Here is a 21,601-nt window from a genome sequence, read left to right as displayed (position 1 = left end):
AACATGGGTCTAAATCTAATTATTAGTTCTAGTTGTGGCAGATCCTTTGGATCAGTGGGACCAGTGGGATCAGTATTGTCTTACTGTTTTGCAATTGATTTAACAGCACTTGGATTCAGGGCATATTGACTTTATAAAAATAATTGCTGAGAAAGAAGGCCTCAACAGAACTGGTTGAGTAATTAATGTGCTCTAGTGTAAAAGAAGTGATTGGGTTGCTCTACAGAAAAATCAGACAAGAACTGTGGTTATTTTGTTTTGATTGGCTACTAATGTACATCACCATACAATGCTATTAAAAATGAAAGTACCCGTGAAAGAAATACTGGTTTCTATGGAACATAATTTCTCTTTTGCACAGGGAAGACAGATGAAACATGCTATTTTTGTAATGCTGCTTTCTCTTCCTCCAGCTATGTTAGTTTTTAAAACAAATTATTCCCTCTGCCTATGATGTTTATGATAGACAATAAAAATATTAAAATGTAGAAAACCAAGAAACACAGAAGGGGAAAAATAAAGAGTATTATTTGGGAATATCATTACAATTAAAATTAAAGAGTGGCTAGCATTAAAATTGAAATGGAATGAGATTGCCTTTCCTGCCTGTGTAACATAAAACAAAGGATCTGACAACCTCATCTCCCCCAGGAGGCAGTTCTACAGTCAGGGTTTGATGTTGTTGTGTACCTTCAAGTCATTTCCAGCATATAGCAACTCTAAGAAAACCTTTCATAGTTTTTTTTTGGGTAAGATCTGTTCATAGGGGGTTTGCCTTTGCCGTTCTCTGAGGATGAGAGTGTGTGACTTACCCAAGGTTACCTACCTTCAGCATTAACTGCAGGAGAGGGTTCTTCACCACTATCCAAAATATCAGGTAAGATGTAAGATTCATTTTACAGATATTTTTATTGGTGTATTTGGCTACTGTCAGAATACAAGGATTTTACAGTATAATCTCCACTTAAAAAAAAAACAAACCAGTTTGCAATAAGCTCATCCTGTAACAATCACAGTTTATCTGAAATAGAAATTATATAGATTATGTAATAACGAAAATAGAATGAGAAAAAAGAAGACATGTATAATTCTTACAGGAAATGCTGCACAGAATATAGCTTACAAAGCTGTATCCTGACTCAGGGAACTAGATGAGAGGAAGATTTAACTTTATAATAAGAATAAAGAATAAGAATAATGATAGAAAGTGCTTTACCAAAGAGACAATGCTCTTTGACAATAGTTATCATTTTATTAGGTTAATCATGTTTTTTGTGGTACTTCATGGAGATGTTGCCTGTGATGTTCATGTGAAATATTTTGATTTGGGAATCAGGAGTGTATTTTGTATAGGCATTAAAAATGAAAGACTATAATGTAAAAGAGAATCTTTTTCAATGATTGTCCATCATTCCTGCAAATGACTTGTTAAACAAGTAGTCTTCTTATTCAAGCAATCCGATATGGAAACTAGGAACTCATGTGAGATTCTACTTTTCCTCCAGCAAACAATATATTCATAACCTACACTCATAAGGTGTAAGAAAAGATTGTTCAAAGTATATTGGTATCTCAGTGGCCATTTTTGAACATCCTCTATGAATGCAAATATTCATTTGGAGGCCTAATAAGTGTACGTGGACTGCAATGGAAGACATTTGACAAAGTCTTTAAAGTACACTGTATAAGCAACTATTGCTGCTTAATGTATTTCTTTCGCTTGTTGGGAAAACAAATGCATGAAAAAATCATTTCATTCTTGGAGACATTTTGCTTCACTTTCCTAAACATCTGGAATTTGAACATGAAAATAATATGGATGAATAATTACACAGAACATTTGGGTACATCTTCATAATGTTTTGAGATTATAGTGGCTGAATATATACAGAGAAGCATTGAAGACAGCAGATGTACTGCCAGTAGAAGCCTTGGATGGAGTGGAATCTTTATCATTGCATTCAAGACTCTTATCAGGAATCAGCACTTTGGAGATTCAGTACCTGTGATCTTGCCATATCCCCCTTTTCTCTAAATTGTTCACTACATCACAGCTGCATATGTGGCCTACAAATATATCTTGGTCAATAAACAAAAATAAAACTAGGAAGCATATAAAGATGAGAGATCCAACTGTTCAGATCTGGTAATATTTCAATATTTTCTTTTCAAACTGCTTGGCATAAAATCCACCCTTCTCCTTCTCTTGATTATAACTGTGGTTCAGATAATTTGAAGGCCACTGAAAAACTACCTGAGGTTTGTTAGACTCCCTGCAGACCCTTAAGAATAGTTCTTTCCACTGCATTTCAATAAAAATCATATTCTCAGCTACACAGAGGATGAATAGTACATACACTCCTGTAATGTACTTAAAAGAACAGCTGTTCGTTCCTTCATCCAAATTTCTTCAGTGTGTTTCTGTTGCTTGTAATAATTTTCACTTTCAATTTGGCAAAATCCTAACATGCACAATATGACGAGGGCAAAAACATCACGTTCACATCTCCACGGTGTTCAAGTGAGCAAGAGTTTCTACAATAGGCAAGCCATACCACAGGAATAACAAATATGGAAGTTACTATTTTGAAAATTTGGTAATGTTTCAAAATCTTTTGTTTTATAGTCTAAATACTAGAAAGGAATGAGGAAGGAAAAAGAAGACACAGTAATTAATGTCTGTGGAGCAAAGTTGTATGTTCTAAGCCCTCTCCTTTAAATTTAGATAGCTACCAAATTAACAGACTAAGGGGCTGAACAGACAGGTAAAAATAAAGCTGCTCTGGGTCACTTTGGAGGCATGCTGTTTTAATGATGCATGCATCCTAAGAGACCAGAAGCCACACCAAAACCACGCTCCAGTCGTAAGGATTGGAGTGCAGCTTTGGCGCAGCTTCTGGACTCTTAAGATGCGCCTGTCATTTAAACAGCATACCTCCAAAGTGACCTGAAGCTGCCTTATTTTGGCCTGTCTGTTTGGGCCCTATGTCTCAGTAGTTGGCCTGGTTAGACGTATGCTAAGGTCCATTGATATGCAATGACTAACCAAGACCCTGCTGATGGGAGACAAGTGTGTATGACAACAGTTTTCAGTGTCAGAATATGAACAATGCCAAAATATATTGTAATCCTAATCACAATTAAGTAAACAGGAAAATGACTGCCTTTTTCACTTGTTACATATTAGCAATGGCTGATTTCGCCCAATATACATTTAATAATAATAATAATCAACCCAGAACATTCCTGCTCCTCTCATAGGTGTGTCAGATAAATCACGAGTACACTGGGAAGCAAATATAGTTCATACATACAAATAATATTGGGTGATATTCTTTTTAAAAGTATTTAAATTGGTCATACACACATATATATAAGAGATGAGAAAAGAAGCTAAAGTATATTTACGGAAAGCATTAAGATGGACACAGCAAAATAAATGAAGAGATATGAAAGAATGGGAGCACTTTATGTAAAACTTAAGGTGTATTAATCAGTTGGAAAATATATATAGAAAAAATAGATTAAAATGAATTGCACATCTGCTTCTCCATTTCAAAATTCAGTCACAAGGGGTCACTGCTGCCTAAGGAAATGTATGAGAAGAATGAAAATCCAGAGCTCCTCCCTCAAAGTGACTGAAAACCCTGCCTGAAAGATTCACAATAAGGATTACCAAGCAGAGAATGCCACAGCCCTGAAATCTATACAATATCAACCCAGATGAGATCCTGAGATCTTGATCTTCAAGGAAAGGGAATTTTACAAATTGGGCTTTGTGTCTACCTTTGCCATGGTTGCCTGGCAGAATGATTCTTTGGTGAAGCAGCTGCTGCAATTGATTCTCCTCCACACAGCCTGGGAGATGGGGAATGGCCAGCTCCATTATTCTGTGCCGGAGGAATCCCAGCATGGCACCTTTGTGGGCCGCATTGCTCAGGATCTGGGGCTGGAGGTGAGTGAGCTGGTGCCTCGGATGTTTCGGATGGTGTCAAAAGGACAAAAGGACTTCTTTGAGGTAAATGTGCAGAATGGGATCTTGTTTGTGAATTCCAGGATAGACAGAGAGGAGCTGTGTGCCAAGAATGTTGATTGTTCCATTCACCTGGAGCTGATTGTGGATAAACCTTTGAGGATCTTTCATGTGGAGGTGGAGATCAGGGACATAAATGACAATGCTCCTGTTTTCTCTGTGGCTGAACAAATTTTAAGCATAGCAGAATCAAGACTACCAGGCTCTCGTTTCTTACTAGCTGGTGCCTCTGATTTAGACATCAGTGCTAACGCGCTGCTAATTTATAAGCTCAGCCTAAATGACTATTTCATTCTTGATTCAGGAAGTGATGAAGACCACAATAAATCACCAGTACTTATACTTAAAACTCCTATTGACAGGGAAGATACTCCTGTGCTTCATTTATTACTCACTGCCACTGATGGGGGCAAACCAAAACTCACTGGCACAGTCCAACTGGTGATCAATGTGTTGGATGCCAATGACAATCCTCCTATGTTTAACCAATCAGTTTACAAGATAAAGCTGATGGAAAATGCAGCTGATAGGACACTAATTATTAAAGTGAATGCCACTGACTTAGATGAAGGAACTAATGGGGAACTTTCCTACTTTTTTAGCAATAATGTACCTCCTCAATTCACAAAGATATTTGAAATCAATTCCAACACAGGAGAACTCAGAGTGATAGGGAAAATAGATTTTGAAGATACTAACTTATATGATCTTGAAATTGTTGCAGAGGATAAAGGCAACCTCCCTTTGTCTGGACACTGTAAAGTTCTTATCGAGGTGTTGGACCTGAATGACAATATTCCTGAAGTGTCAGTGACTTCTCTCTCTGTGCCAGTGTCCGAAGATTCTCCTCTAGGAACTGCAGTGGCCCTTATCAGTGTTTCAGACAGGGACTCTGAGGCCAATGGGCAAGTGAGCTGTTCACTCTGGCCTCCTGATGCCCCCTTTAAACTGGAGTCCACCTTCAAAAACTATTACTCACTGATTCTTGCTGAGCCTCTGGATCGGGAGCAGGTGCCTGAGTACAAGCTGGTGGTGACAGTTCAAGACCAAGGCTCTCCAGCACTGTCTGCTAGCAGCAGCTTATTAGTTCCTATCAGTGACATAAATGACAATGTGCCCACTTTCATGCAGTCCTCCTACACAGTTTTTGTGAAGGAGAACAACCCACCTGGTGCCCATATCTTTACAGTGTCTGCCTCAGACCCAGATGTAGCCGAGAATGCCTTGATCAGCTACTGGATAGATGAGAAACTCTGGCCCCTCACCAGCTACATTTCAGTCCATTCAGAGAGCGGGAAACTCTATGCTCTACAGCCCTTGGACTATGAGGAACTAAAGCTTTTGGAATTCCAAGTGACTGCCAAGGATGCTGGACTGCCCTCCTTGCATGGTAATGTGACTATTCAAGTCTTTGTGGTGGATGAAAATGACAATGCACCAGCGGTGTCTGGACTAACAGAAGACAACCCCATTTTTGTGGCTGCCCCTGTAGTGCCAGGGCACATGATAGGCAAGGTCCGTGCTGTAGATGCTGACTCAGGATACAACGCTTGGTTGCGATATGAATTGCTGGAAGGCACCACTGGCCCTTGGCGTGTTGGACTGTACAGTGGAGAGATCACTACCACACAAGTCATGGATGATGTAGAGGACAAAAGCACCCAGATTATCCTGGTTGTGGTGAAGGACCATGGGAAGCCCCAGCTCTCAGCCACATGCACTCTGAGTGTGTCCTTTGTAGCAAATGCCCAGAGTATTAAAACAAATGCTCATCCTTCTAAGGCAAGTGAGAGTTCAAAGCCCTTGGCAGACACTGTCAATGTGTACTTGATCATTGCTATCTGCTCAGTGTCCAGCTTGTTCCTTCTGGCCATTATCTTGTATGTGGCCATGCGATGCCCTTGCCAGGCAAAAGAGGCAATGGTGTATGGACCGGGCACAGCAACACTGGTCTGTGCCAGTGAAGTGGGCAGCTGGTCATATTCAAATCGCCACAGCCACATCCTGGCAGGAGTGAGTGGGGATGGTGGTGCCAAGAGTGACCTCATGGTTTTCAGCCCCAACATTCCAGTCTTTGCAGAGAATGGGGAGGTTAGGAATGGGAAGGAGCTGCTCCCTGATTCATCCAGAGAGGTGAGTCATGAGCTACCCTTAGAATTTTGGAAATGACACATTAAAACTCAATTCACCCATCTTTGTATTTCTTTGTTACTAACTTATGTTCAGCTGTGAAGTAATTTAATTGTAAATTTAACATGACTGTTCCATTTGTGGATACAGAGCAAAGAAAACTTAGCAAATGCATTGTTAGTATCTTCCCCAGGTACTAGTAAAGTTTTTGGCATTAAATAGAATTTTTTAGGATCATTGAGTGTTCTTGCTGCTTCAAGTCAGTATGAAGCTTCTCTATTCAGGGAGTTCTCATACTTTGATCAACTATAGATTCATCAAAACCCAATAATCACCAATATATTTTTGTTCTAGCTCTGCAGGTTCTAGATTTGCAGCATAGTATGGCAATAATTCTATCCAGCTTTTCATAATATACCCATTTATTATACTGAATAGTAAAGATATCAGAGTATTTTGGATCTGAGAACTATTTTTTTAAAAAAATGTTTTTTTTACATACATTCTGCCAGAAAGTTTTAAGGCTGGGGCAACTGCAAAGATGGGTGATACCTGGCTTGACAGAAATACATGTGGAAAGGACTAGGAGATATTAGTATACTATAAGGTCAACATTGTGATACAATGGGGTAAGAAGGAAACAAATTCATTGCAGTATGTTCATATCACAGAAAGTAATAGGGTCATTATTCTGCTTTGGCCAGAACTTACTTGGAATATTGTATCCAGTTTGTTCCAGAGGATAGGACCTGAACTAATGGATTAAAATTACAAGAAATGAGATACCAACTAAGCTTTAGGAAGAATTTCCTGATGATAAGAACTGTTCAACAGTGGTATGGTCTGCTACAGAAAATGGTAGACTCTCCTTCATTGGAGGTTTTTAAATGATTTTAAATGGAGGCTAGATGATCTTAGGCAAGTCATACTCTCTCAGCCTCAAAGGCAAACCCCCCTCTGAATAAATCTTGCCAAGAAAACCCTGTGAAAGATTCACCTTATGGATCCCCATAAGTTGGGAACAACTTGAAGGCACACGACAACAACAGTGAAGAATGAAAGTCCACCACTTTCTGAGGCAGTCCATTCCACTATTGAACAGCTCTTACAGTTGAGAAGGTTCTCCCAGGATTTTGCTGAATTACATGACCATCCCTCAGGGAAACATTAGCTGTGAGTTCCTGCGCTGAACTAGATGTTTTCTGCAATCTCTTCTAGTTCTGTACTATAATTCTAATGCATTCTTGTGCTTTAGAGTAGTCTGCTTCACAAATTAAGGACAGAGACACAGAAATGCAGTTTAGATTCCACCTCTTTGGCTCTCAAATATTTACATTGTGGTTTTGTCACTGTGTAAAGAGAGTACTCCTAGATCCTCCTCTGTCACTGGAGGCCCAAATGGACTTGTGACTTGGAGTGCCTGGGGCCAGCTTTGGCTGGCATGTCAGCTATGGTCTCTCCTGGGCAGGGTTAACTTGGCCACAGTATTTGATGCACTGGTATGTTCCTGATTATACTCCTCTATAGTGCTCTGTGCAGGGCTGCTCTTGAATATGACTTGGAGGCTCTATCTGCTAAAATACATATCAGCTACAATAATATTGAATATCCTACTGAAACCACAAGGTATTGGTTTCAAAGGAATTGCATTGGCAGTAGGCTATATTTCAGAGGAAGGAACTGGCAAAACCACCTCTAAGTACTCCTTGCCTAAGAAAGCCTTCCAATATTAGTGGGATTGTTGTAAGTCAACAGATAACTTGAAGGCACATATACACACACATAGGAGATTATCGCACTGCGTTCTGAGACCGTTCCTATCATCACGTGATGAGAACGTTCCTGGAACAGATATTACTGCATTAGTAAACTAGAACGTGATCAAAACGTGATCAGAACTGCATTTTACCGCACAGCGATTCCTGAAACCGTTCCGAGAACATATTCCACCAAGGCCGCCTCCGTCTCCTGATTGGCTGAAAGAATGACAGGCAGGGAGGCATTGAAGCAGGCAGGCGAGCGACTGCAGTGAGGGAAGGGGTGTGTGTGAGAGAGAGGGGGGGAAAGGAGGAGGGAGGGAGGGAAGAAGGAGGGATCGGGAGGAAGGCAGGGAGAAAGAGAAATGGGGATGCAAGTTACATCCCAAACCTCCTTTCCAAGGCTGGGAAGAAGGAGGAGCTCCATGCAGGTCTCTTCAAGCCGAAGAAAAGCAAGTTGCCAGGGAGGGGACTGGGCCAAGGGCAGAGCCCCGGCAGCCATAGCAGCTCTTTAAACCGGTTAGAAAAGAAGAGTCCTCTGCTGTCATCCCAATTCCCCATTTTGGCTGCTTGTCAGCCTTTTGCCTCCTGTGTGTGTGCGCATGTAATGTGTGCCTTCATAGAATCATAGAATCATAGAGTTGGAAGAGACCACAAGGGCCATCCAGTCCAACCCCATTCTGCCATGCAGGAAATCACAATCAAAGCATCCCCAACAGATGGCCATCCAGCCTCTGCTTAAAGACCTCCAAGGAAGGAGACTCCACTACACTCTGAGGAAAGAGTGTGTTCCACTGTCGAACAGCCCTTACTCTCAGGAAGTTCCTCCTAATATTGAAGTGGGATCTCTTTTCCTGGAGCTTGCATCCATTGCTCCGGGTCCTAGTCTCTGGAGCAGCAGAAAACAAGCTTGCTCCCTCATCAATGTGACATCCCTTCAAATATTTAAACAGGGCTATCATATCACCTCTTAATCTTCTCTTCTCCAGGCTAAACATCCCCAGCTCCCTAAGTCGTTCCTTGTAGGGCATGGTTTCCAGACCTTTCACCATTTTAGTCGCCCTCCTTTGGACACGCTCCTTTTTGAATTGTGGTGCCCAGAACTGGACACAATATTCCAGGTGGGGCCTGTGAGCTTCCCTCCCCGCTTTAATTCTTGTCTGGCTCTTTGCTATGGAATTCTGGGAGTTGTTTGCTTGCTTTTGTGTGTTGCTCCAAACAGAGGAGCTTTTGTGGGTTCCTTCCTGGAGGGAAGGAGGAGAAGGTCCTGGGCATCCGTGCCATCCTTGCCTCCTGCAGGCTGCCAGCACAGGAGCCCCGCTGGACATGACACTAGAGGCCCCCGCAGAAGCAGCCAGACCCTCTCCCTCTTGCTCTCTGCCCTGGCCCCCTGTTTCCCTCTCTCTTTCTCTCTCTTTCCCTTCTTTCCTCTTCTCTCACTTGTCCCAACTTTCCTCCCTTCCCTCCCTCCTTCTTTCCCCCCTCACACACACACCCCTTCCCTCACTGCAGTCGCTCGCCTGCCTACCTCCCTCCCTGCCTGTCATTCTTTCAGCCAATCAGGAGACGGAGGAATGCGAGAACGGATTTGAGAACACATAAGAATATCGCACACACCTCTGTTGGAACGTTCTCATCCCGTTCCAGCTCTCTGGGAACACATTCATATCTGTACCCTCCTGGAACACATTTGGAACGCATTTAAGCGTTCTGAGAACCCGATTGGAACACATACTGTGCGGTATACTCAAATGCGTTCCGTTCTCATCACGTGATGAGAACGGTCTCAGAACGCAGTGCGATAATCTCCATAGATGGAACTTGAATACTGTAAGTAATACAAACTAGGGCATTTGTGTTGCCTCATGGTAAGGATTCAGAAAAAGATGGCCTGTAATGAGACATGACTAGCAAATCCATCTCTTTTGTAGATACTGTCTGATGTCATCTTAAATTATATTTGTCAGGGCCAATGTAAAACGTCTTTAGAAATTTTCTTAGGATATTTTAAAATGTGATTTATGTGGTGGAAAAAAATCTCCCTTGCCTTCATCAATTCTACTTGTAACAATGTAAAATCCAGCTGCCTTGTCCTAGGAAAATATCCTCTTCAGGGCCAAACTACATGAAACAACAAGGGCATTCTATGTTTGGATACCCCAACAACTGTATAAAGATTTTGTTTTTAGGTGATGGGTTGTGTGTCAAGGCTGTATCTCTTCTTGCAGTGATTTAAATCACTTACCAAAATGGAGGAAAAAAAGAGAGGCATTTTCCATCAACAGTTAATATCTAATTGCTTTGAGATGAGGGATGAAATTAAATTTGAGAAATTATATTGAGGAAAGAATGAATCTTCTTCACCTGGCCCATAATAGTAAATTTATTTATTTGCGGTACCCAAGACAGCGTATACAAAATGTAGACCAGGTTGGCTTCAGTCATGGATATTTTGTGTCATGTCCAGTTTGAACATATGTCTCTTTGCCTCTTTCGAATGAGTGGCATAGACAAGGCTGTGATCTATGGAGGCTAGCTACACATAAAGGTGCTGATCCTGCTGCTTTCCTTATCCTCACATCATGGATCTCTTTGCTTCTCTGTCATTGTGAGTGTGAAATGTGAAGTTGTGTTGACATTTTGATGCCCACTATACCTTGCAAGAATGTTCTGTCCAAGTAAGAAGTGAGCTTGGATGAAAGCAGAAGTTGTCCTCCTTTTTGCTCCTTCCTTGCATGCTAAGAATGAGTCAAGTCTACTTTTTACCTTTTTTTGATAGAGAAGGTAGACATGATTTGAGAAATAGAAGAGGAGAAGACCCCCTGGTATCTGTGCTGAGACTTTTTGGGTGAACTCACTGACAGAATGAGAGAAATAAACAGTCTAATGCTGTAGTCCTATGTGGGAGCAAGCCAACTAAATGTAGTTGGACGTACCTCTGAAAACACATGCATAAGACTGCTGTGAAATTTCTAGCAACTCTCTCTGTATGCGAGAATGGGAGCAAACAGACTTTGTTCACCACCCCTCTTTATTTTGCATTAGGGAAAGTTCATATGACAGATACAGAATATTGAATTTCAATACTGAATGCCTTTGAGAATTAAATTCGTAATGCTTTATGAACTGTTTCAACCTTTTTTAGAATGTCAAAGCAGACATAAAACATGGCAAATCATGTGCAGATGTATTCTACCAAGCAAAAATTGTGATTTCTGTCTTCACTTAGATAATAATGCTTTTTGAGCAGATACTAACCTCCTCCTGCCTCCACCACATACAGAACTTTAATGGTTGTTTTTTAGGGAACATAATGATTTTAAAAATCTGTCTTTTTGCAGAATCTATTTTTAAAAATTTTCTAATTATAGAAAGATCCAGTATATGTTGAAAAGCTGCAAACAAGATTTTGTCACGTCTTGGAAGTAACCCCAAATCCCCCAACCAGCATGGCCAGAAGCTATGCTGGGTTTTACACCCTAGAAAACAACCAAAATATTGAATTGCTCAGCTTTCTTAAACAGGCATCCCAAGGAATAACAACAACAACAACAACAACAACAAAGAAAGAAAAATGGAGATGAAAAAGCCAGTCATAGCAGAAGCACTTTTGAGCATATTCGCTCTTCCTGCTAAAGATTAATTTTTTAAATCCTAGTAGTTTCACATGCTGTGGATGGATATTCTCCTGATCAGAAAGAAAATGAAATTGATATCCATGACATATAAACACTGGAGAGGTATTGGAATATTTATAATAGAAAACTTTTCATCATTACATTCAAAACATTATTCACCAATTAACTGTCTGGAGATCTAATGAAGCCATTTGCCACTGGAGATCTTGATCTCTTCTTCTTCCATCAAAACATTTCAGATCAGAACCACAGCTATGATCTTTTGACCAACATATAGGAATATATCTATGAGATGATAAAAGGAAAATGATATTCTATTTCCAGCCATTCACACTGGTATTTTTCTATGCTGCAGTTTTTAGAGAGGTTCAGCTTAGAGTCACCATAAGATGGAAATGACTTGAAGGCACACAACAACAACAACAGCAACTACTACTACTACTACAACTCTTTTTTAAAGAAGCTGCTTCACATCACATTTATACTCCAGTATTTGACACAATTCTGAAACTCATTAAAACATATACATACCACTCTATAAGATGTTCTATAGGATCCATCAGGTTTCAATATAAAATATTAATGTTTTCTTTTCCACAACAAAGAGCATAGAAAGAGGCACTGGACACCACAAAGAGAACAAAGAAGTAACCCTCCCTTCCTGCAACCGTCCCAGAAAGTAAATGTTTTGCACAATCCATTCTCATATATGAAACAATGACATTGGGTAGTATTTGTGACTTATGACGAATAAAAAGAAAGCTTAAATTATGTGTAAAAGAATAGGGGAAACCAGTAGTTAAGGAAAGAATACCCTACAGGAGTGACCATAAATTAAGCTGAAGAGCACATGCTTTCCATGCATGAAGATCAGCTGCTGCATCTACAGAGAGCAGATGATAGGAAAGAATTCTGCCATTGGAGACTCTGAAGGGGAGATTATGTTGGTCAAGTTGAACAAATGGCCTGGCTCTCCATGAGACAACTTCAGTTATGTCTACCTCCTGTATGAGGGTGGGAGGATGTCCTACTTTAAAGAGCAATGAAGTACAGTAAGACAGAGTCCATGAGCTGCAGCCAAAAGGAAGCATCATAATCAGGAGGAAACATGATCAAGAACAAGAGAAGAAACAGATGTCAGGTGATCCATGGTCAAATGCTGTAGACTAATGCCAGAATTTCAGGTGTTACTCATGGCCAAATTGTGAAGCATAGATCAGTCCAGATCAAGCTAGACATGCTGGAAGCCAGGAGATGTGTTCCTCTCAACAAATAGTTGGTGGTCTCATCTGACTTATATTAGTAGAGATACCCAACCAGTGCTCAGGTTTCTGGCTGTAATTAATGACAGCATTCTCCAGACACTTCCATTGCTGCCTCATACTGCATCTGAGGGAAAGTTGGGTCAGATGCCTGAACCTCCACCTTTCCGTGGGACAGTCCTCCTTCTCTTCCTCCTGCTCCTCTCCTGAAAGCAACCTGCTGAACAGAAGTAGGGCTTGGCTGGTCTTCAGGGATCTGCTGTGTCTCTTCCACATGCTTATAAGAGGCATGACAGGGAACAGCAGGCATTCACACATTCACACATTTGATCTGCTGTCATATGAGCAACAGTTTCTCTGTGCACTGGCAGTAATAACTGAACTGCGGATAGGTAACATCTTAAAACTCTTTGAAATTAACTTCATCCCAGAAGAGAAACAAGGAAAAAAAAGAGAAGATGTGATGAGTAATGTGCAAGTTACAGGGTGAAAAATATCTGTATCTTATGAGAAAGAAAGGAATATTGGGATCCCCCCTCCCCGGGAATGCAATGAGGAACAAACGATAAAAACGAGGATGGAGCATGCCAGGATGAAGAAAACAGAATAATTAATTAGGCAAAATCCACCAAAATATCTGGTTTAATAAAAATAGTAATGTAAGCAAAAGAATATGAATGAAGCAGCAAAAAAAGACAAATGGAAGCTAAATACTTCTAACTTGAAAATAACCATGGATAAAAGGAAGTGTGCAAGAATGTTGCAAACGTGTTTAAAATAAAAATTTAGTCACAAGGGGTCACTGTTGCCTAAGGAAATATTTAAGAAAGTCTGAAAACCCACAGCTCCTCCCTCAGATGTGACTGAAAGCTCTGCATGTCAGATCACACTACAGATGCCAGAGAGATGCAACACCACTGGAGGAGATTCAACCGGTTCCAGAGATGCCAGTTCAGATGAGTTTTTGGAGCTCTGCTCTTCACTCTTTTAACAAAAGGGATTTATGAAAACAAAAAAGCAAGATAGTGCTTGGAGTTGTGTCTCAGTTTGCCATGTTTGCTTGGAAGGCAGCTTCTGCAGAGAGGCAGCTGCTGCATCTAATTCTCCTCCACACAGCCTGGCAGATGGGGAGTGGCCAGCTCCATTATTCTGTGCCAGAGGAATCCCAGCATGGTACCTTTGTGGGCCGCATTGCCCAGGATCTGGGGCTGGAAGTGAATGAGCTGGTGCCTCGGATGTTTCGGATGGTTTCCAAAGAACAGGGAGAGTATTTTGAGGTAAATGTGCAGAATGGGATTTTATTTGTAAATTCTCGGATAGACAGAGAGGAGTTGTGTGCCAGTAGTGTTGTGTGCATTGTTCACTTGGAAGTGCTTGTGGACAAACCCCTGAGGGTTTTCCATGTGGAGGTGGAGATTGCTGACATAAATGACAATGCCCCTGTTTTCCCTGTCTCAGAGAAGCTATTTACCATTGCCGAGTCTAGCATTCCTCATTCACGGTTTCCTCTAGAGGGAGCTTCTGATATGGATATTTCAACAAACTCCTTGCTCAATTATCAACTTAGCTCAAATCTACATTTCAAGCTAGAGGTGGTGGAAAATCATGAGCACAGTGCATCTTTATTTCTTGTTTTGAATAAGCCGCTTGACAGAGAAGAACATGCTGCTCACCGTTTATTACTGACAGCCACTGACAGAGGCCAACCACAGCTCACAGGCACAGTCCAACTGGTGATCAAAGTGGTAGATGCAAATGATAACCCTCCTCAGTTTAGCCAGTCAGTTTATAAAGTCCAGTTATTAGAAAATTCAGGTAATGGGTTATTAGTTATTAAGCTAAATGCTACTGATTTAGATGAAGGGACCAATAAAGAAATTACATACACACTGAGTAGTTTTACCCCTTCAAATGGAAGAGAAAAATTTATTCTTGATCAAAAAACTGGTGAGATCCACGTGAAAGGAAATTTGGATTTTGAAGACAAGAATTTTTATGAAATGCAAGTTGAGGCAAAAGACAAAGGGAATCCTTCATTATCAGGACACTGCAAAGTTTTGATTGAGATTCTGGATCTAAATGACAATCTGCCTGAGATTTCAGTGATGTCTCTGTTGACGCCAGTTCCAGAGGACTCCTCGCTGGGAATGGTGGTGGCCCTCATCAGCATCTCAGACAAGGACACTGGTGTCAATGGACAAGTGAACATTTCCTTGTGGCCTTCTCAAGTCCCTTTCAAACTACTCTCCAATATCAAGAGTTATTATTCTTTGGTGCTGGCTGAATCATTGGATCGAGAACAAGTGGCTGCATATAGATTGGAAGTGATGGCACAAGATCAAGGGACACCCTCTCTGTCAGCAACCAGCATCCTCATGGTGCCAGTAAGTGATGTGAATGACAATGCACCTGCTTTCCTACAACCTTCCTACACAGTTTTTGTAAAAGAGAACAATCCACCTGGTGCTCACATCTTCACAGTATCTGCTTCAGACCCAGATATGGCTGAGAACAGCCTAATCAGCTACTGGTTGGATGAGAAACTTTGGCCATTGTCAAGCTACATCTCAGTGCACTCAGAGAGTGGGAAGCTCTATGCTTTACAACCTTTGGACTATGAAGAACTGAAGTTGCTGGAATTCCAAGTGAGTGCCAAGGATGCTGGGCTGCCCTCTTTATGCGGCAATGTGACTATTCAAGTTTTTGTGATGGATGAGAATGACAATGCACCTGTGATGTTTGGAATAGAGGAGATACCCATATTTCTGGTGGTTCCTGTGGCTGCTGGATATGTTGTGGGCAAGATCCATGCCATGGATGCTGATTCAGGGTACAATGCATGGCTGCGTTATGAGCTGCATGAAGGAACCAATGGCCCATGGCGAGTGGGCTTGCACAGTGGAGAGATCAGCACTACACATGTTCTGGATGATATAGAAAGTACTAGCAGTCAGAGATTGCTGGTTGTGGTGAAGGATCATGGTACACCCCAACTCTCAGCCACAGCCACACTGAGTGTGTCCCTTGTGGCAAATGCCCAGAGTATTAAAACAGACACACGTCTTTCTAAGGCAACTGAGAACTCAAAGCCCCTGGCAGACACAGTCAATGTGTACCTGATAATTGCCATCTGCTCAGTATCCAGCCTGTTTCTTCTAGCTATTGTTTTTTATGCAGCCTTGAGATGCCATTGCCAGGCAAAGGAGCCAGTGGTGTATGGACCGGGCACAGCCACACTGGTGTGTGCCAGTGAGGTGGGCAGCTGGTCATATTCAAATCGTCACAGCCACATCTTAGCAGGAGTGAACGGGGAGGCTGGTGCCAAAAGTGACCTCATGGTTTTCAGCCCCAACATTCCTGCCAATGTGGACAGTGGGGAAGTGGGAATTGTCAAGGATCCAGCTTCAAATGCATCATGGTTGGTGAGTTATATCTGTTTCGGCATGTATGCCTTGATTTGATTATCTGGTTTTAAAAACTCACATTTAATTATCTTTGGTAGACCTTGAGTGGGAATATTGCTGAAACATGTTGTTGTTGTTTTGAGTGTTGGACTAGGACTCTGGGAGACTAGGGTTTGGATCCCTGCTCAGCCACAGAAATATGATAGCTGAATATCTCCATGTCATCCTACTCTTCCAGCAATGGCAATCTTACCTGAATAAATCTTGTCAAGAAAACCCTGTGACAGTGTCATCATAAGGTGGAGTCAACTTAAAGACATATTGTATAATAACAACATTTAGAGTTATCTAAAATGGTGACTAATGTTGGCTATAGGCCAATGGCGCTGTTTAGACTTTCAGTAAGATTGAGTTAGATTCTCTAATTGTCATCTTCAGAGGTATATAGATTTAAGTTTAGCTTTTCTGGAAAGAATGTTGGAAATTGACATATATATTGGCATACCATTGAAACACACTTCTCTTACTCTATAAAAGCAAGAGTTATTTGGACAACTGGTGCATAATTGTTTAAAACTGGATGTGGTTTTTCTTTTACTATTTCTACTTTCTAATCGAAAACTAATCTACAGTATTTTCATTGTTGTGCAGTGTTTTTGCTTTTGCTTGTAAAAAGACACCAAGAAAATGATAGAGTTACATAAAGCTAGATTAAAATATCTAGTCCTATAGACCTGTGCAATAATTACATTTTCTTTTTTTAAAAGGTTGGGTTTGAGCCAGTAATTCACTTTTGAGGATATGCCAGATCGTTGTCCAATGGAAATAGTCTCGACAATAAGTTAGTGCTTTCAAGAAGTTAAAGAATAACTTGACAAATATATTAAAACATTTATTATTATAGATAGTATTGTAGTGATATGTCTGTCATTTTAAAGATACTGTTATGAACCTGATTTAAATAAGAAATATAAACTAACTAGCAAAATAACTGTTGTCATCATTAGCTAGGTATAAGTGGTGGGATGACTTGGGTACAGAAAGAAATGGGGTGGCAGGGTGTATGTGTGTTACATGGCATTTTCATTCTCAATATTTCCAGGCTCTGGTTAGGGCATATGTTGAATATATCTTTGAAGGACTGGGTTAATGCAAGAAAGGAATTTTTTGTCAAGTATCGTTCAGTGAATGAGAGGACAGAATTTGTTGTGATTGAGGGTGTAATGGTTTTGTGATTAAAATCTATTACCTTCTTGCGCTTCACAGTTCAGGTGGGTAACGTTTTTTTGATAAATGATACTATGAGGGTGCTTTATTATAATGTGAAATAAATTGTGATTTTTAATGATGTATAGATAATGGCAAGTTGCTTCAGTTTTGGAGAATAATAATAAATTAAAATCATAGAATAAACAATTAGGAACTCAGACTATCCCTGGTCAGGAATGGTTGCAGCTTTATGTGCCACCAAGGTCATTTTGGCTTCCAGCGACCACAAGTCCAGAATCTAGGAGTACCACAAAAAATACATATATAACATACCTAACATGTTTAATTTCCAAGTAAGAACTACCAGTCCAGAGTGTCTCCACTTCCACTGTGGGTCACCATAACCAGATCTGACTTCTTCAGGAATGGGCTAAGTTAGGTCACTAATAGTTGTATAAAAGTACTTCTACCACACTACCAGGCCTTTATCTATTTATTTAATTCTTTCTACTTACTTAGCCAATATACCACTCTTGCCCTGGGTCTCCTTTTTCTTCAACCTTGTGAGTTTGTAGCTCCACACTAAGGAATATCTCAGCTGTCCTGTATCACCTTGTCTCCCTCAGAATCTATAGCCATGATCTGGCTACCTGTTATATAATCTCACTCCCAATGTATTACTGTCACTACAGATACAAGGGTGTCTAAAACTAAACCACCACTAGCACAGCCAGTCAAGAGACATCTGTGTGTGTGTGTGTGTGTGTGTGTGTGAGAGAGAGAGAACAAGACTTTCTTTACTGGTGGCGCTGTGCCACTCACTCACTAATCACAAGGTATTGAGTTCAATACCAGTCAGGGGCTCAGGATCGACTCAGCCTGGCATTCTTGTACCCAGCTTGTTGGGGCAATTAGCTCACACTTTGTAAACCACTTGGTACATCGGTAAGTGGTATAGAAATGCACTTGCTATTGCTATTGCTATTTATACAGAAGAGAAATAAAATGTTTAAGGTGATGTAGTGTGCAGACACACATGGTTTCAAAAGAGCACTGTTTTCATTGTGACAATTTTTCAAGTATAACAAATACAACTCCAGTTAATCAAAACAATAAATAATACTGACTTTATGTTCTCTCTTAGCGTCTTAACAATGTACTTTAACCCCTACACTGAACTAACTCTAGCTGTCAGTCTTGTTTCCTGGTTCCAGCTGAACTCTCCAACCATCACATACCAGCTTTCAAGGTTCCATTTCAAACTCTCAGCCGGTCATCAGTCACCTCCAATATTCTGCACATTCTTTTCCTATTCCAATAGACTACTCGCCATAGGCTGTGAAATACTTATGTAATATATATGAACACTACAGTACATAACAATACCGTGCCATAGTTTCTGCAATATAAAAACCGTAACATTTTTACGAATTGTCCTTACAAGGGAAGGACATACCCATCTTTAAGTTCTGCCATTCTCTACCTACCTGGTGCGCCTCTATTTCCAACCATAGGTCAACACAGTCTGATCAGAAACCTGCAGGAATGAGTTGAACTGGCTCATTGACTTTAATCGTGCAAAAGTGCTTTTGTTAAACTGCGAAAACCTGGACACCTAATTTATTGTATTGTATTGTATTGTATTGTATTTTTTTTATCCCATCTCTAGTTTAGGACTATGACCCAAAGTGGTTCACAAAAAATGTAAAACAGATTTAGCTAAAAATACATAAAAATAGTTTCAGGAAATATATGTATGTATGTCACACACACACACACACACACACTCAGTAGGCCTGCCCCATTCACTGGGGTTAGGGGTGCAGGACTCCCATGAAAGTGGAAAAACTTCAAATAAAAAATCCACTTTCTTTTTTTACCTGAGAGAACACTCCTGTAGGAATCTCTAGGTCCTCCAGTGCTATCCTATGGTCAACATGCACTGGAAGATGACCATAGAATCACACTGAAGTACATACACATACCCAGAGAAGTTTTTCTCTAGGAATCACTAGATCCTCCTGCATGACTTTGTGGTCAGCTTCCGAAAGAGTCAGACTGAAGGACCTAGAGAGAACATATTAATGAAATCTCTGAATAATCAAATCCACAAAAGTCAAAGCTGCAAATGTGGACGGCTAGCTGTATATATCACATCAACTAACCCAAAGCACAGCACCAGTGAATTAAAAGTCCCTTCTTCAGCAGCCAGGCTGAAAGTCTGCCAGAATTATTGCTTGCCAGAGCCTGTTTGTAAATGGATGACAAAGGGGGAAGCCAGCTAAAAACAAAGTTCTTTCTCATGTCTACACTGGTCATGTCTCAAAAGGTGGCAAGATTAAAAAAAAGAGCAGACTATGGGGCTAAACAGACAGGCAAAAAGAGGTGCTTTCAGGCTGACTTGAAGGTGTGGCGTTTAGATGACACATGCCTTGAAGCCAGCAGAAAAGTGCCCTCCAGGCGTCTTATGCAGAGAAAAGCCATTTCAAAAAGAAGCAGCTTTTCCCACTTCTTCCTGGCTTGAAGCCATATCATGTGGTCATGACATGAGCACTCCAGCTGCCTTGGGAGCCAGTGGTGCAGTTGATGGGGTTTTAATGTGGCTTCAGAAGAGGCAGCTTCAAGCCACTTTTTCCTGCCTATCTGTTTCGTCCATATTGGCCAATACAGTCCTTCAGATAACCTGTATTGGGCTTTATAGGCCATAACCATCTATCTGATTTCTGCACAGAAGCAGACTGGGAAGCCAGTGAAGCTGTTGCAACAAGGGAGCTGTGTGCTTCCTCTAACTGTCAACAGACAACAGTCTAGCCTTAGCTCAATGGGAAAGCAGAAGTTTTTGAATACTTTTCAAAGGCTATCCCTTGTAATCTCAGCCATTACAATTGTCTAAACTAGATATAACTAAGGCACCAAAGACCTGAGAGAGTCAGTGGGCTGTAATGATCTGAGTGTTGAACTAGAGGACTCTGGGAGACCAGAGTTTAAGTCTCCATTCATCCAGGGAAACCCTTTGGGTGACGTTGGGCAAGTCATACTCCCTCAGTCTAAGGAGAAGCTAATGTCTAATAAATCTTGCTAGGAAAATGTTATGATACGCTGCAAGTTGCAGTTGACTTGTATAACAACATCAACAACAATGCATCAGCACAATGTCCATATTAGACATCTTCAGGAATGGGCAAGCCTGGTGCACATGCTTTAATTGTGTTAATACACTTAAGGCCACCACAGACATCTGGAAATCTAGGGTCAGAACTACATACAGATGTACATCCATCCATACTGCAAACCTGATTCTCTTCCCTCCAAGAATCCCATCCAAGTTCTCGGGTTGTGCCAACTGAGAACAATTCATTATTACTGGACAAGCAGAACCTAGTGTTACATTCACTGAATTTCTATCAAGTATAAAATATTAGTATGAACAAATGTGAGTAATTCTAACTGCAAAATGTTGTGCAGTAGGTGAGTATTATGTATTTTCATCTCATGGGCAAGAAGGTAGCAGGTCCTTGAAAATAATAGGATTAGTACTGAATCTAGGAATACTGCAACTTGAGTCTTCAAGGGGAGTGCAGTTCCATCCACACCAGACTGAGCCTTTCTTCATCAATATGCCTTTCTGCTGACCATTAAAAATTGACATGAATGTTTAAATCTTTGAAGGGATCATACTGAAGATGGAGAAATGTTGTTTCCTGCTGTTCCAGAGACTAGGACATAGAGCGGTGGATTCAAACTACAAGGAAAAAGATTCTACCTAAACATTAGGGAGAAATTCTTGATAGTAAGAGCTGTTCAACAGTGGAATGCATTGCCTCAGAGAGTGGTGGAGTTTCTATCTTTGGAGGATCTTAAAGAAAGTTGATAGATATTTTCTTCTCACTGTCATGATAGACTCTTGGGTCATCCAATGGAGCAGAATGGTGGGAGATTCAAGACAGATAAAAGAAGGTACTTCTTTACATGTATATAGTCAAACTCTGAAATTTGCTGCTACACGATATAGTGGGGACCACCATTTTAGATCAGACAGATCTATAGATGATAAGATAATCAATGTTTACTAGTCATGATAGGTGTATCCTGCCTTTAAGATCAGAGGCAGCAAGATTCTAAATACTAGTCACTGCGGACAACAGTGAAGAAGCTGTTATTGCACATG

At 40.7% G+C, this 21,601-nt stretch overlaps 1 protein-coding gene across 9 annotated transcripts in view; it reads left to right on the top strand.

The window, feature by feature from the left end:
• The window catches only part of LOC149316771 (protocadherin alpha-C2-like), a 227,031-nt gene that overhangs the window by 92,206 nt on the left and 113,224 nt on the right, over positions 1-21,601 (top strand). Inside the window, exon 1 of one of the 9 annotated variants that reach the window (XM_089516241.1) lies at positions 3,779-6,166. The exons of 7 other annotated variants lie outside the window; for them this stretch is intronic. In XM_089516241.1, coding sequence (XP_089372367.1) covers positions 3,794-6,166 — 2,373 coding nt within the window. In that variant the 5' untranslated portion in view covers positions 3,779-3,793. Of the gene's footprint in view, positions 1-3,778; positions 6,167-13,733; positions 16,243-21,601 lie in introns of those variants that run through there. One more of the 9 variants, XM_089516242.1, reaches the window with a different exon arrangement.

This window comes from Sceloporus occidentalis, unplaced genomic scaffold (genome assembly GCF_023333645.1).
Source record: "Sceloporus occidentalis isolate IW3139 unplaced genomic scaffold, rSceOcc1.0.p SCAF_3, whole genome shotgun sequence".
Classification (NCBI taxonomy): Eukaryota; Metazoa; Chordata; class Lepidosauria; order Squamata; family Phrynosomatidae; genus Sceloporus; species Sceloporus occidentalis.
Note: the sequence above shows the minus strand (reverse complement) of the source record. Positions and strands in the feature narration are given on the sequence as shown.